Here is a 13309-nt window from a genome sequence, read left to right as displayed (position 1 = left end):
TCTGCCTTGCTTCTCCCTGCTAGAACCTGGAGGAAGAAGTTCTCCTCCTTATACAGCTTCCCCTATACACAGACTGGGTAAAAATCTGCATCAACAGAAACCATATGCACAAACAGATGAAAAAAGAGTGTTTTCTTTAGTTTTGTCTCCTGCCCCCCTCAAACTAATTATTAACGGAAAAGACTAGTGAAAACTGGTACAACAGAAGTTGTACTTCCACTTGTAAAAACTGATTGGTACTGTCACTATGTGCCATGAAATAATAAAGAGTTCATCAGACAATTCTGAAACTCCTGCTTCCTCTCTTCATCTTCTCCATAAAGAGAAAAAAGGATGACAGCTTGAGGGGTCGCTCTAAACCAGAACCTAAGACTCTCCAAGAACCCTTCTCAGAGAATTCAAGAAAAGTTTTATACATTTCTTTTCTCAGGGGAAATAGACCAATAGCCATAACTATAGGCAGGACACAGAAACAGATGTTTAGAAGGAGACCTGTCTATAAACCATTTGAAAATATGTCATTCTTCAGCTAACGCACTGAAAACTACATGTTTTGTGTCAACCTGTTGCTCAGCCAAATCACAGTGAGTTCTTCAGGTAAGAAAGAACATCAGTTTCTGTTGAACACTGTTTAGAAGACAGACATGGGATTGAAGAAGAACCTGGAATATCTACAAGCTCTTCTAAGGAAACACAAAAATATGTGAAAGTGAGGGGTAAATCCAAACCGCTAAGGAACTACCCTGGCAGAACAAAGTCAAGATTAAGGTTGCCCAGGAAGCCACATAAAGTGCCAAAATCTTTGGGTAAGAACTTCATAGAGGCCCTGTAAACTCAGATGTTACTATACTCAGTAGATTTTCCAATTCTTTTCTTTAGGGAACTATGTTGATTAAAATAGTCTGAATTTCCATCAGCCATGAGAATGGATTTGTGAGTAGAAAAATTATGCCAAAGGCAGTATCAGATAAGTCAATATTACTTCAGGACCTCTTTAAAGGCCTCCTTTTTGTTAGTGGCATCATGGAACCAGCTTACTTTCGAAAGGATACTCTTTACATTATTTCCAGCAGAAAAGATGAGAGATGAGTCCGTTTGACTTTAGCACTGTATGATATTATTTTTTATACTGGTCTGAAGAAGAATCAGGTAAGCAGGAACAACAATGATACAAGCAGCAAGTGCTTTGAAATGCAGTCAACGGCAATCTCATCCAACATGCTACTAGGTGACAAAGCACACCACTAGATAATGATCTGTAATTGCATCCTCACTGCAAATTCCACCAACAGATCACAAACCCTTAAGTTTTGATATTGTTATACAGCCATTTCTGTTCACTTTCAAGAAGGCATTCCTCTACACAGACAACATACAGCAAGAATGTAATACTGCTGAAATGGATTCCATCTTCATAGGTCTGCATAATTGTTTTCATATTTTAAATTATAAAAGTTTGATTGGTATGTGGTACACAAATGCTTGAATGCCTGATGTAGATATTTATTTGTCATCTCTACCAGTTAGCCTTTTTAGTTATTTTTACTAAGGCAGTTGTTTAAAGTCAGGATGAGAGTGATGTTTAAATAAGTGCCTAAAATACTGGTACTTACTAGGTGAAAAATCTGAGACCAAATTTAATTCTCAAAAGTCACTACAAACCCGGACCTTGGGCACAGTCTGTGATAGGATGGCTTGGGGGGGAGATGTTCTGAAAGCTCATTTTTCACACGGACCATGTCAGTATTCCAGGTGAAATAATGCCATAAAAAGGATCCCCCAGTATCATTATCAGTCAGTCCTGCTGCACCTTGGGGCAAGAATAGCATCATGGTTGGAAGTCCTTCAGCAACAAAGCCAGCCTGTAGTGAACCTACAGTGTCAGGGAATTTACAGTATGTATTACAAGTTAGCTCACTTAATGAGGGGAAAATGCTCAGGACTTCAGCTTCTACTATACAAAGGCTTTTGTATGTATTGTGTCCACCACATGTTCTGAAGAATGAAGCAATGAACATCTTACCTTGCATCGTTGTTTTTGTGGGTTCTGAAAACAGAGGAATGAGCAGGAGGTAGATGAGGTAGACAAAAGAGAGCCCATTGTAACGGAAAGCACAGGCTGCAATGAGAGAAAAGAAAAAGGAACGTATTGCTTAATCAGCCTGGAATAATCAAATTCAATAGCACAATGCATTTCACATTTGAGTTTACTGTTTACCTTACCAACTTTTCACTCACTTAAACCATTTCTACACAAGTATTCAAGTTTATGCTTAAAATAAATAATAAAATTAAATACACTTCTGAAGTATTTTCACAGTAATATATATTTTAAGTTTAGCAAAAGATGCATCCAAGCTACAAAGACTTTGTCCAGAATGATGGACAAGTTAGTTGTTACCTAAACTTTTTACTCTCCTCATCCATAAACTCATCAAACCATTCCCCACAAAAATATATAAGGAAGGCTAAATCAACATTTATGGGCTCTCTTTAAGAAGCTACATACAAGTTCATTATATTACAACTAAGAATTATCAGTAAATAATGAAGAAAAATTATAAAGTATATTCAGATTCCAAATTACAGCATGCTTAAAATCAGGTTACCCTTAAAATAGCAATGTTTTTAAATCATTACAGACGTCTTCAAATTTTACTATTGCCCATTTGTTTGCTCATACAAACTTCTTCCAGTGAAAAGATTGTGAACTACAAATGAAAAAGGGCTTCACAGCAACTTGCAACTGGTGTTACAGAAGTTTTTGTAAAGAATGGAACTACTCTGCTAACTTTGTCTAATATTTCCTTTTCTATTTTAAAAATTTAGTGTATTTTCCTGAAAGTATCCAGGTCAGCAGGCCATTACAACAAGCAACAATATTGCTACAGCAAAGGCACATCTTTTCAAAGAATGTCACATGTATTCTGTGCTGAAAGAGGAATATACGGACTTCCATACAAAAAAAGATAAAAACAACAAAACATGACAAAGTAATCTGTAATTCCACTGTGCAGCAGATGTTGAAATATTATAAGACCTACCACATTCAAACATTCCCATGAGATAAGCCAACTGCAGAGGAGTCAGGAGATGAATTAACCTCTACATTTATTTACTCGTGGAACGTAACTACTATCAATTAAGTCTTCTCAGCTATATCCAAAACAACTTGGAGGATGGATACAGTCTTAGTCCTGCCAGAAACGTGTATTCCAAAAGAAAACAAGTTTCTCCAGTCACTACTTCATGAAATTTCATGGATACTATACTGGAAATGAGTTAACAACTTCAGCATTAATTGGTCCTCATCCTCATCACATATGCCCATTTTAGTTATAAATACAAAACTGAGAAGTCTCTCTAATAACAAACAAATCCACACAACAGCTATAATTTTTGTTTCCCAAGTTTACCAATGTTTTGAACAACCAGCACAGTTTCCTTTAATAGCCCTGATAGAAAGACTCTGGATTTACGCTCCATGTCTGCACCTTAGCCGAGAAATATGTTAACTTTATGGGTAAGTCTGGCAAGAAGGAAGGACAAGAAACACCTATGCCCTACTTCTAAACTGATATGATTCTGCCACCAGCCTTCAAAAAAATCTGTCAAGGACTACAAAGACCATCAAAGCTTGATAGAGGGTTTTTCAAAGTGAAATCCAGAATGCTTAAAAGCAGCTTCTCATTCGCCTGTAAGAATTTAAACTCATACTGCTCCTGTCATTTACTACTTAAGCTCCCTTTATAGCCATCTCCTTTAAACGCCACCCCAAGAATTACACCTACACTTGTAACCAAGAAAAACTGCCAGATAAATAGGACCTATCCCACTGGGAATTCTGTAAGGAATTATCAGAGCTTTAAAGTGAATGTACTTGAGAAGAAGGAGTCAATCCCACTATTATGTGCCTACTCTCAGGGTGCTCTGCAGAGAACAGGCAATGGCCATTAGCAGCCTTCTTGGAATGAATGGCAAAGAGGATGCTCCTGAGATCAGGACAAATCCATAAATCAACCTGTTTGCAAGTTTAATTTGGGGTGGAAAGAAGTTCTTTGGCATTCATAGAAAAAGGTACAACAGTGGTTCAAGGCTGATCTAAAGCCTGAAGGCTTTTCCACTTCAAGGGGGAGGATCAATGTTCTCAGTCCTTCTGGTAGCAGAATAATAGTATTAGCAGATAATACTATTATCCATTTATTACAGGGATTGTGTCAATCAACTTTTAATTATGTTAAACAGCTTGCTTGATTTCAGTGCAGTATTATACACATTTTCTTCTTTCTTCAGAATTGAGCTTGCTACACTTCTTGTAGACCACCTAGCACTCAGTTTTCTCAGTACAAAGATAGAAAACAGCAACTATGTGCTTCAGATACCCTCCTCTGTTAGCCGTATGTCAGTACCTTGCTAACAAGTCCATGGCAAATATTTAGAACCTCTATTTATAGCGAAGCATCCTCCAGCAAACTAATAACCTTGGCTATACATTGCCTGGAAAACTTATGCTTATTTAAGCAGTTGCAAGAGCACTAGCAATATATTTCTCAGAATTAATAAATTAAAAACCCCAGAACTTAGGTGCAACATTTTTACTATTTTCTATTGCAACTACATCAATATTTCCATATCATGTTTATCTCCATTTGTCTAGCACATTTCGCTGAAGACATTAGTGCCTTACCAAGCTCACGTGCCAGAGCAAAGCACCATGATTGAACACACTTTTAGCAAGACACAAGATTAGAAAACAGCAGCTGCACTTTATTTACATATTTACACTGCACTGCAACTTTATTTATCAAATATATGTATTCCTGCCATGGTTTCAGCCCAGATGGCAACAAAGGACCAGGCGGCCACTGGCTCACTCCTCCCCCTCTGGGATGGGGAAGAGAAAATATAAAGAAATGCTTGTGGGCTGAGACAAGGACAGGGAGGCGTCACTCACCACTTATGGTCACGGGCAAAAGACAGGCTCAACTTGGGGAAGAAACAAAATCAATTTCATTTACTACCAATCATATCAAAACAAGATAATGAGAAGTAAAACCAAATCTTCAAACACCTTCCTTCCCTCCTTCCCGGGATTAACTTTACTTCTGGTTCTCCCTCCCTCCTCCCAACTAGCGTCGCGGAGGGACAGGGAATGGGGGCTGGGATCAGTTCCTCACACGTTGTCTTTGCCGCTCCTTCCTCCTCACACTCTTCCCCTGCTCCAGCGTGGAATCCCTCCCACGGGAGACAGTCCCCAGTGTGGGTCCTTCCCACGGGCTGCAGTTCTTCATGAACTGCTCCAGCGTGGGTCCGTTCACCTCCCCCGGTGCACCTCCTCCCCCCCTCCTCTTCACTGACCTTTGCCGTCTCCACAGGTGTTTCTTTCACAGCCCACTCCCCCTCACTGCTGCAGGTTTCCCTTCTTAAATCTGTTCTCCCAGAGGCACTACCACCATTGCTGATGGGCTCGGCCTTGGCCAGCAGTGGGTCCGACTTGGAGCCGGGGAAGCTTCCAGCAGCTTCTCACAGGAGCCGGCCCTGCGGCCTCCTCCCCCCCACTGCCCAAAGGCCGCCACACAAACCCGAAACACTGCCTGAGTTCTGATACTCAAAACCGTCTAGGACAAGTTGCTGGGCATAAAATCAGCTTCAGTTTGTCACTGATATAACAACAAAGGATGATCCAAAAAAGCAAATGAACCCATCCCCTGCGTGCTTGCCAGCATTCACAAAGGTCTCCTCCTGCAAAGGCAGCTGTACGCAGGTGTCCGCCGCAGTGGAAGGTCCCGTTTAAGGTCAACAGAATTCCATCAACGGACAACACATCTATGCAAATCAATTTCTTGGCAAACCAGGTGGTACAGAAATTTCTGGATATTTGTGTTGCATTGGTCAGTTTGCACTGTCGAAGTTAATGTAATTTTAGCATTTTAGGCTTGTTACCTCTTCTCAAAATTGTCTAATCGATTAGCGAAATTAATTTCAGAGGAATTATTCTTGAACTATATTTACCTCAAAATTTACTGCTTTCTATTTCTAGACCTGAGGAGACTGTGATCTCAAAAGCTTTTTTCTCCACAACTACATAAACTGGACTATTAACAGAGATTACTTCTCCATACAAAACTTCCCTTATATATTTTTTTCATATAAAGTGTCCTGCAGAAATATAAAAATACCTTGAAGACATTTGGTAAAAAGAAATATTTCCTAAGCTGAAAGTGTTAGTTTTATTAGTATCCAAGAAACCCTTCAGTTTCTTAGTTTCAGAAGTATGGGTCTGCCTAAAACAAACACTAAACAAAAAGCTTAAACAGGTAAATATACCATACATGCAAAGTCCATATACACTTTTTTCTCTTCAGTCTTTTTTTTAACCCACATTTCTCACCATGGTTTCTAACAGCCTCTAGTAACCAAACTTCAGAAATGTGATTTTCATCTCTGAAGTTCTGCTACTGTTCAGAGTCCAATGATAGCAGTAATACACAATTGTGAAGAGACATAAAAAACCCACAGCTATTGATATACATTATATTAGTATATTCGAAGCAAACTTAGCTCTTTTATAATCAGCTGAAGTACTTTAGGGCACCTTCCCTTGGGTGCAAGAAAAGAGTGCCTTATAACATATAAGATTGACTTCTCCATTCATAAGTTATTACTTGACATATTTCTGGTTTAATGCATAGTGTGCTAAAAAAATGCTACCTTTTAAGACAGAATCAGAATGTCATCTAAGACAAAGTTAAAATAATTTCATACATCTTTATGCCATAGCAGTCAGAAAAACATATAATGAAAAAAGTAACACGCAGATGCATAAAATTTTCACAAAAGACTGACATGCAAGTTATTTGTAGCAAAATCTGATAGCTGTAGAATATTTCATCTTTCTGGCATCCAATCATTTGTTCAATCAAATGAAAAACTACAGTCACAGATAACTGATGTTTTTCTCTTTCACCATTGCCTGTAAATGTATTCATAATTCACTAATCCTGCTACATGTAGTATGTATCTTAAAAAAAAATATGCACAAAGAAAAAAACCTCTAAAGCCACCTCTGCTGACATATTCTGGGACTAATAGAGAACAGAAATCAGCTCTGAACACTTAAATCTTACAATGAAGAACACAAAATATTTTTACAAGATTTATTAGGAAGTGAGTGATTACCTCATACAGGTAAAACCACTCAGGTAAGAGGATTAATTATATCATAATACAAAATCTTTCCTATTATGCTACAATCACTAGAGCAAATAGTTATGTACAAAGCCTTAAAAAAAGTCCCCAATGCTGAGCACTGTTATTAACATAATGATCCAGAATTTCCATTAGATAAGAGTATCAGTATATGTTAGGTTTAAGAACAACTCCTTAGACAGCCTTACACAAGAACTGAGTTCTTTTCTTCTTGAAATTAAGAATTGACATTACAACTGGGAACTTATAGATTGCTAATATTTTAAGGGCTGCTTGAATATTTCTTGGCATTGTCAATAAAAACAGTCAATACGTCAGCACTAAAAGAGGACATTCATTTGTATGCTGCTTTTTTCTAAATTAAAAAAAATTGAAATGTGCATTCCACTGAGATTTCACAAAGTCATTGTCTAAAATTCTGTGAAAAGGACATACTCTTAAGTGAGATACCTTTCAAAATTATGTTTCCTTTCCTTTATTAGACAATACACTTTTAAATGCCCCAGACTGTGATATATACATGCTCTGTACATATGCATTCAAAAAAAAAAAAAAAAGGACTCCCAGACAGTCCACAATTTATGTTTGAACCATATCTCTAATGCAGAATTAGAAAAAAAAATTTCTTCAAGTTTTTATTACAATAAAGTTGAGAAATTTAACTCATTCTTAAGATAGATATGTACAGTATGCACCATACATAATTAAAAAGGAATCTTAAAAAACCCAGAAAATCATAAATCACATGACATCACATAACCTTGTCCTTCTAGATTTTATTTTTCATTATTATCTGATAGCCAAAGAAGAATGCTTCTGAACTTGAAGAAATCTACTACTGCTTCTTCACCACCAAGTTTCTACATGTAGATACAGGGTTTTTCCAACATCAAAATTCTAACAGCTGGTACATGTTACTATTTCATATTTATACCAACAGTTCTTTCCTTTCTTCTACCTAAAGAGGATAATTTGTATAGAATTTGTATTTTACCTGTTATACAACAAATACTGGAGGGCAAAGTGGGTGGCAACAGAGGAATTTGCACTGAGCTTGGTCTTGGAAAGCAGAGGAAAAACATAGCCTCATGAAAGATATGTTTAGTTTTATTCTAAAAAAAAAAAATTAAAAGGTATTTAATTCAGAAGTGGAAACTACCTGTTCAAAAAACCCCAGCCTTTAAGAGTGCAGGCATAGTACCAAATGGCTACCGACTTCTCATTTTTAAGCTAGAATTGTGTCAAAAGCCACAACAACAGAAAATATGAAGGACAGGTAAAGACAGAATTAGTCATCCACTCGCTATTTCTTAATTTACTTATTTTACTAAAAAGGCACTGTCATTAATGTTAACAGAATGTATTGCTTCCTATACGCTTTTCTGTTCAAGAACTACGTAAAAACAGTTTTTTCCACATATTTCTACTGTAGGTTCTTAGCATTATCATCTCCGGACTAATGTGTTCATGCTAATTAGCATGAGAAGGAATAGATTCAGCCAACTACAATGAAGTCATGCGTCCTCTACCTTCAGCAGGATATTGCATATTGTTTACATCCTCTTTTAACAACTTTACAGCCACAAGATTGTTAAGAAAACTATGAAAGGATATTCTTCAAGATCGCTACCTTTAGACTAAAATTTGGTTTAATATTCATGCTTATTTTTCCAGTGACAAAAAAATACATTCAGTGAAAATATTCATTGGAAAAAGTGCTGCTGAAAAAATGTCTAACCCCGAGCAGGCAAGGGCTGTTGGCTGAAAGACAGAGCTGATGCTGTTCACACATTCTCATACCCAGCTGATCTGAAATAAATCTCTAAAAGCAAGGGACCAAAAAACAAAAGGGAAAGGGAATTGGTAGTTGATTGACCTGTGAAACTACTTGGTCTCCAGGAGGCCAAGTGTCCAGCTCTTAAAGCTAGGAGAACGCAGCACCACGTTCCTGTCTCTAATGCTGTAATTTTTCATGGTTATCCCATGGTTAATATCAAATTTTCTACCAGTTACATCCTTAGAATTCTGAAAACACCTAATTAACACCTAATTCAGACAAAAACAGGCTACGCAAGACAGCTTTTGCTACTAGGTGTAAGACATGTATGAGACACTGGTGTACACCCAAGATGAAAAGCTTCTGGTACCAAAGCCCAGTCTAAGAAGTCAGAGTAAAACAACTGCTAAAGCAAATACATCTCCTCCTCCAAACCAAGGTGCTCTGCAAGACCATCCATGAAATGTGTGCCATGAATGGTCAACTCTTCCAGGAGGATATACAGTTAAGATTCCTCTTATCAGTAAGGCACTGTCCTAATGACATGATTATTAGGCCTTTCCACTTGTGCTGCCCTCTGGCAAGACATTTATCAGCCAGTCCCCACATTCTTTATAATATTCAAAATTAGGGGTTATTTTTTTATTATTCCTTTTTGTTTTGTTTTGGGGTTTTTTGTTACCCCAAATCATCTTACTGGACACCAAAACCTGCCTAACCAAGGCAAGTAGGTCCTGCATTAGGCCATATGGACTCACCCATCAGAAGACTAGATTTGCTCCAGAAAGTCAGCCAATAAGAACAAAAGTACACGAGAAACTATCAATGGTGTTTCTAAAAGCATTAATACTAAATTCAGTTACCCTCCTACACAGGCAAAGGCATTACAGAATCAGTGACAGAGAAGGAGCTAACCCACACACAGCAATAAAAGGAATATCCCCCCCCCCAAAATACACACTTCACCTCTAACTTTAAAAATATTGACTTGTAGTGGCACTCCAGTGCAAAAACTCCAGAAGACCTTTATTTTCATTGTCCAGTACAACCAGCTTAAGAGATGCAAAAACATAAGCCACTGCAGTTTCTCTGTATGTATATATGTTCCTATATGCCACGGCAAACCACTTCACAGATACAAACATAAACACAGCTTTCCTTGCTGACAAAGCAATAACAATTCAGAAGTTTTGAACAACATTTTAAACCACGGTAAAGTGGACTATATGGACTATACAAGAGCTCAGTAAGGAATAAATGTAAATGTCAAAAGAGGTAAAGTGATTTAAAATTTACAGAATAAGAACTACTTTGAATAAATGTTTTTCAAGGAGGAGTTTAAAAGCAAATCAAAACAAAAAACCCCACATCTCCTGTTAGCCAGACAAACAAGTATTTGTAACAATGTGATACAGAGTAGAGGTCAAGACTGCTGAGAAAAGTCTGTTTTACTGCTATTTGTATTTGCATAAAGCTTTTATGTTTAAAGCTTTCTAATTTCTAGTAATAGTCTCTCTTAATATCAACCAGTAAACGTAAGAAGAAATGAAAACAGAGTTTTCCTCCCCAGAGTTCATGCATGCAGCAGTCTTTATCCAACACACACACGCGCGTTCACACAACGCATCAGCAAACTGCCCTCCAGTATTTCCTTGCAGTTCCTGGTGCCGTTGTTGCCCCTAGGGGCAGTGGTGTGCTTGAGGAGAAAGCCCACCTAACCCCACATCAAAACGAAAATCCCGAAGGCTGGCTGTACACGGCTTGCTCTGTTGTCTGATGAGCACTGCTTACGAACTAACGTAATAAAAAGTTAAGCTCATTCACCATTGGCTGGATAAAACGATCCAGTATTAAATAGTCACAGAAGAGAATCACTTGGAAAAATGATGGAGCAGTTACTCTCGTCTCCTCTACAATGTTATGAGCCAACAACTGTTCAGGTACACGGGGGAGCAAACCTCACATCTCCTTTTCAGCTTAGAGACACAAGTGCAAATCCTACTAAGTCTCTGTGGATTTCCTGCTTTCACCTGACATGTCCGTGGCTGACAAATGCAGTTAAAAATAATAAAACAAGTAGATTAAAAATTAAGTTTGTTGTGATAAGAAATGTGTGTTACCAGTTTCTGAAAAAGAAAGTTGTACTACTTCTATAAATTGCTATTTTTTGTATCTTCTACACTTCCTCACATTTCAAATTTCTGTTTCAGAAATACAAAATTTGTTTCAGAAGTTTTTCCTCCAAGATTCTTTACAATAACAAGGAAACAATTGCCACTCATTGTAAAATTAAGAGACACTGTAAACAACCTATTTTTCAGCATAAAACTCTTAAAGTGACCAAAAATGTCCCTCTTCAAGAACTATACCTTCTAATAACGACAAGTATCTGATAGGCATAGTGCCCAGTGAACTTTAGCTATCTGTGAACTTTATTTTTTCTTACTGAAATTCAGAAGAAGGGGTTAACTCTTGGCACGGTTTTGCTCTCTCACTCCTGAGTAATTCCACTTAAAATAACGTTCATGACAGATGAGATTCAAATTATACACTGCTGTGCAAGACAGTTCAGTGAAATACATGTAATCTTACCATCCTTTTAGAGCAAATTTATGGTTATAGCCTATGGTGTGCAGTGCAGAACCACACAGAACTGTGTCAGCTCAGGACAAGTTACCTCCTGCATCAACCAATACTCTTTCCACTTTAAACAGCTCTGCTGATAACAGTGTGCTAACGTATACCACCCCCCACCCTGCTCCTGAGCCAAAATTTCAACATGGTGGTGCTTTGTGCAGCATCACGTATCTAGTGTGTGCTACACCCAGACAGAAAACTTGTTTCTTTTGGGAAAAAAACATGAATGCTTTGATAAACAGATAAATACTATGCATTTGGTTCGTGTCAGCACTTATACAATCACATTTTTTCACTGGTCAATGCTCATCAGGAGAGATGACTGCTGGACAGTGAACACTTTTCAAAGGGTTTGGGAGGTTTTTTTGCTTTGACTTTTTTCCCCCTTTCCTCTCTTTCTCAGAGCAGCTGTTTCTGTAAGCTTTCTCTCCGTCAGAAACCACCTGGAACCGATCTTAACTTTGTGGCAAATATTGTCTGGGAATTGAGTGCAGAGAGAGAAGACAAAACAGCTTGTTTGTCATTTTCTTTCAGCTCTTAGGGACAGAAGCTATGCTCCCTCACTGTCTTTGACATGAGGAAAATGAACAAAAGACCTCAGGTGTGAGCATACCACAATCATCACCTTACTCAGAATAATGTCTTTTAAAGGAGTATCTACTCTCACAAGCAAATCTAATGTCATTATGCTTTATTGACATGACTAAGTACACAAGTATTTCCAAAATAAAAAACATGATGGACACCATCATCAGTAATCAGAAAGATCTACTTAACATTATACCTCATTTCAAGCTCAGTGGCAGATTGGAACTAAATTAAGACTTTCTACTATCTCTTAGATTGCCTTAGGGTTTTGACATTTCTACATTGTGTTGGTAATCTCTTACTCAACCAATCAATTGGAGACAAGGTTGGGGTTTTTTGGTCGAGTAGCTTATTTATGATTTTTGACACTTCTTTACATATATACCTTTTTAGTCCCAGTCTCTTCTCTCACAGTGATTAAAGCTCATTGCAGGCACAATCTTTCCCCTCCCCTCACCCACCTCATACAATTAACACATGCCAAAGTAAGCTCCACTCAAAAAACAGTGGTCCTAACCTCTGTTAAAAAAAAATGCAGTTGGCAAAGAGTTTCCCCTTTTTTACATAACAAAAATAGGTGGCAAATCTGGGATCTATGTTGTCCTCAGGCTTTATGATCAGGACAGCATGCCAGCCGCCGAAACAGTGAGCACTCAACTTCATGAGCTCATTTCACTGAAGTCACAAGAATTTGCATGACGTGTACACACATATTCGTTCATTGGTCTGGGAAGGGGAAGAAGACATCAGATTCCTCCACCGAGGTGGCTGCCTGCCTGTGGAAGGGAGAATGTCTGCATTCTCATCCCTGCTCCAGCAACAGCTCTTCTGTCTCCAGGCTTCTCTCTCTAGGAAGGTAACTGGGAGCTAAAGAAATCACTCTGCTCCTCATTCATTTTCATGGGATGAGAAAAGCGTGTTCCTTGCCCCCCGGACATCTGGAGACAGCAGTCCGATTGTGCTGTTACAGTTGCATAACCCTGGCAAGACTTGAACTAAAAATAAATGCAGAACACAGATGACGACCAAACGTCACACAGTGCTACTGCTAAACACAACATCGACCAGGGACAAATGTGGAGACAGTTGTGTGACAGA

General features: G+C 38.2%; 1 protein-coding gene across 1 annotated transcript in view; it reads right to left on the bottom strand.

Annotated features, from left to right (window-relative positions):
• PIEZO2 (piezo type mechanosensitive ion channel component 2) overlaps window positions 1–13309 on the bottom strand; it is a 314868-nt gene that overhangs the window by 255121 nt on the left and 46438 nt on the right. The window contains exon 2 of the mRNA XM_052788207.1: window positions 2024–2119. Within this exon, the coding sequence (XP_052644167.1) occupies window positions 2024–2119 (96 nt within the window). The remainder of the gene's footprint in view (window positions 1–2023; window positions 2120–13309) is intronic.

The sequence above is a fragment of the Harpia harpyja genome, chromosome 5, assembly GCF_026419915.1.
Source record: "Harpia harpyja isolate bHarHar1 chromosome 5, bHarHar1 primary haplotype, whole genome shotgun sequence".
Taxonomy (NCBI): domain Eukaryota; kingdom Metazoa; phylum Chordata; class Aves; order Accipitriformes; family Accipitridae; genus Harpia; species Harpia harpyja.
Note: the sequence above shows the minus strand (reverse complement) of the source record. Positions and strands in the feature narration are given on the sequence as shown.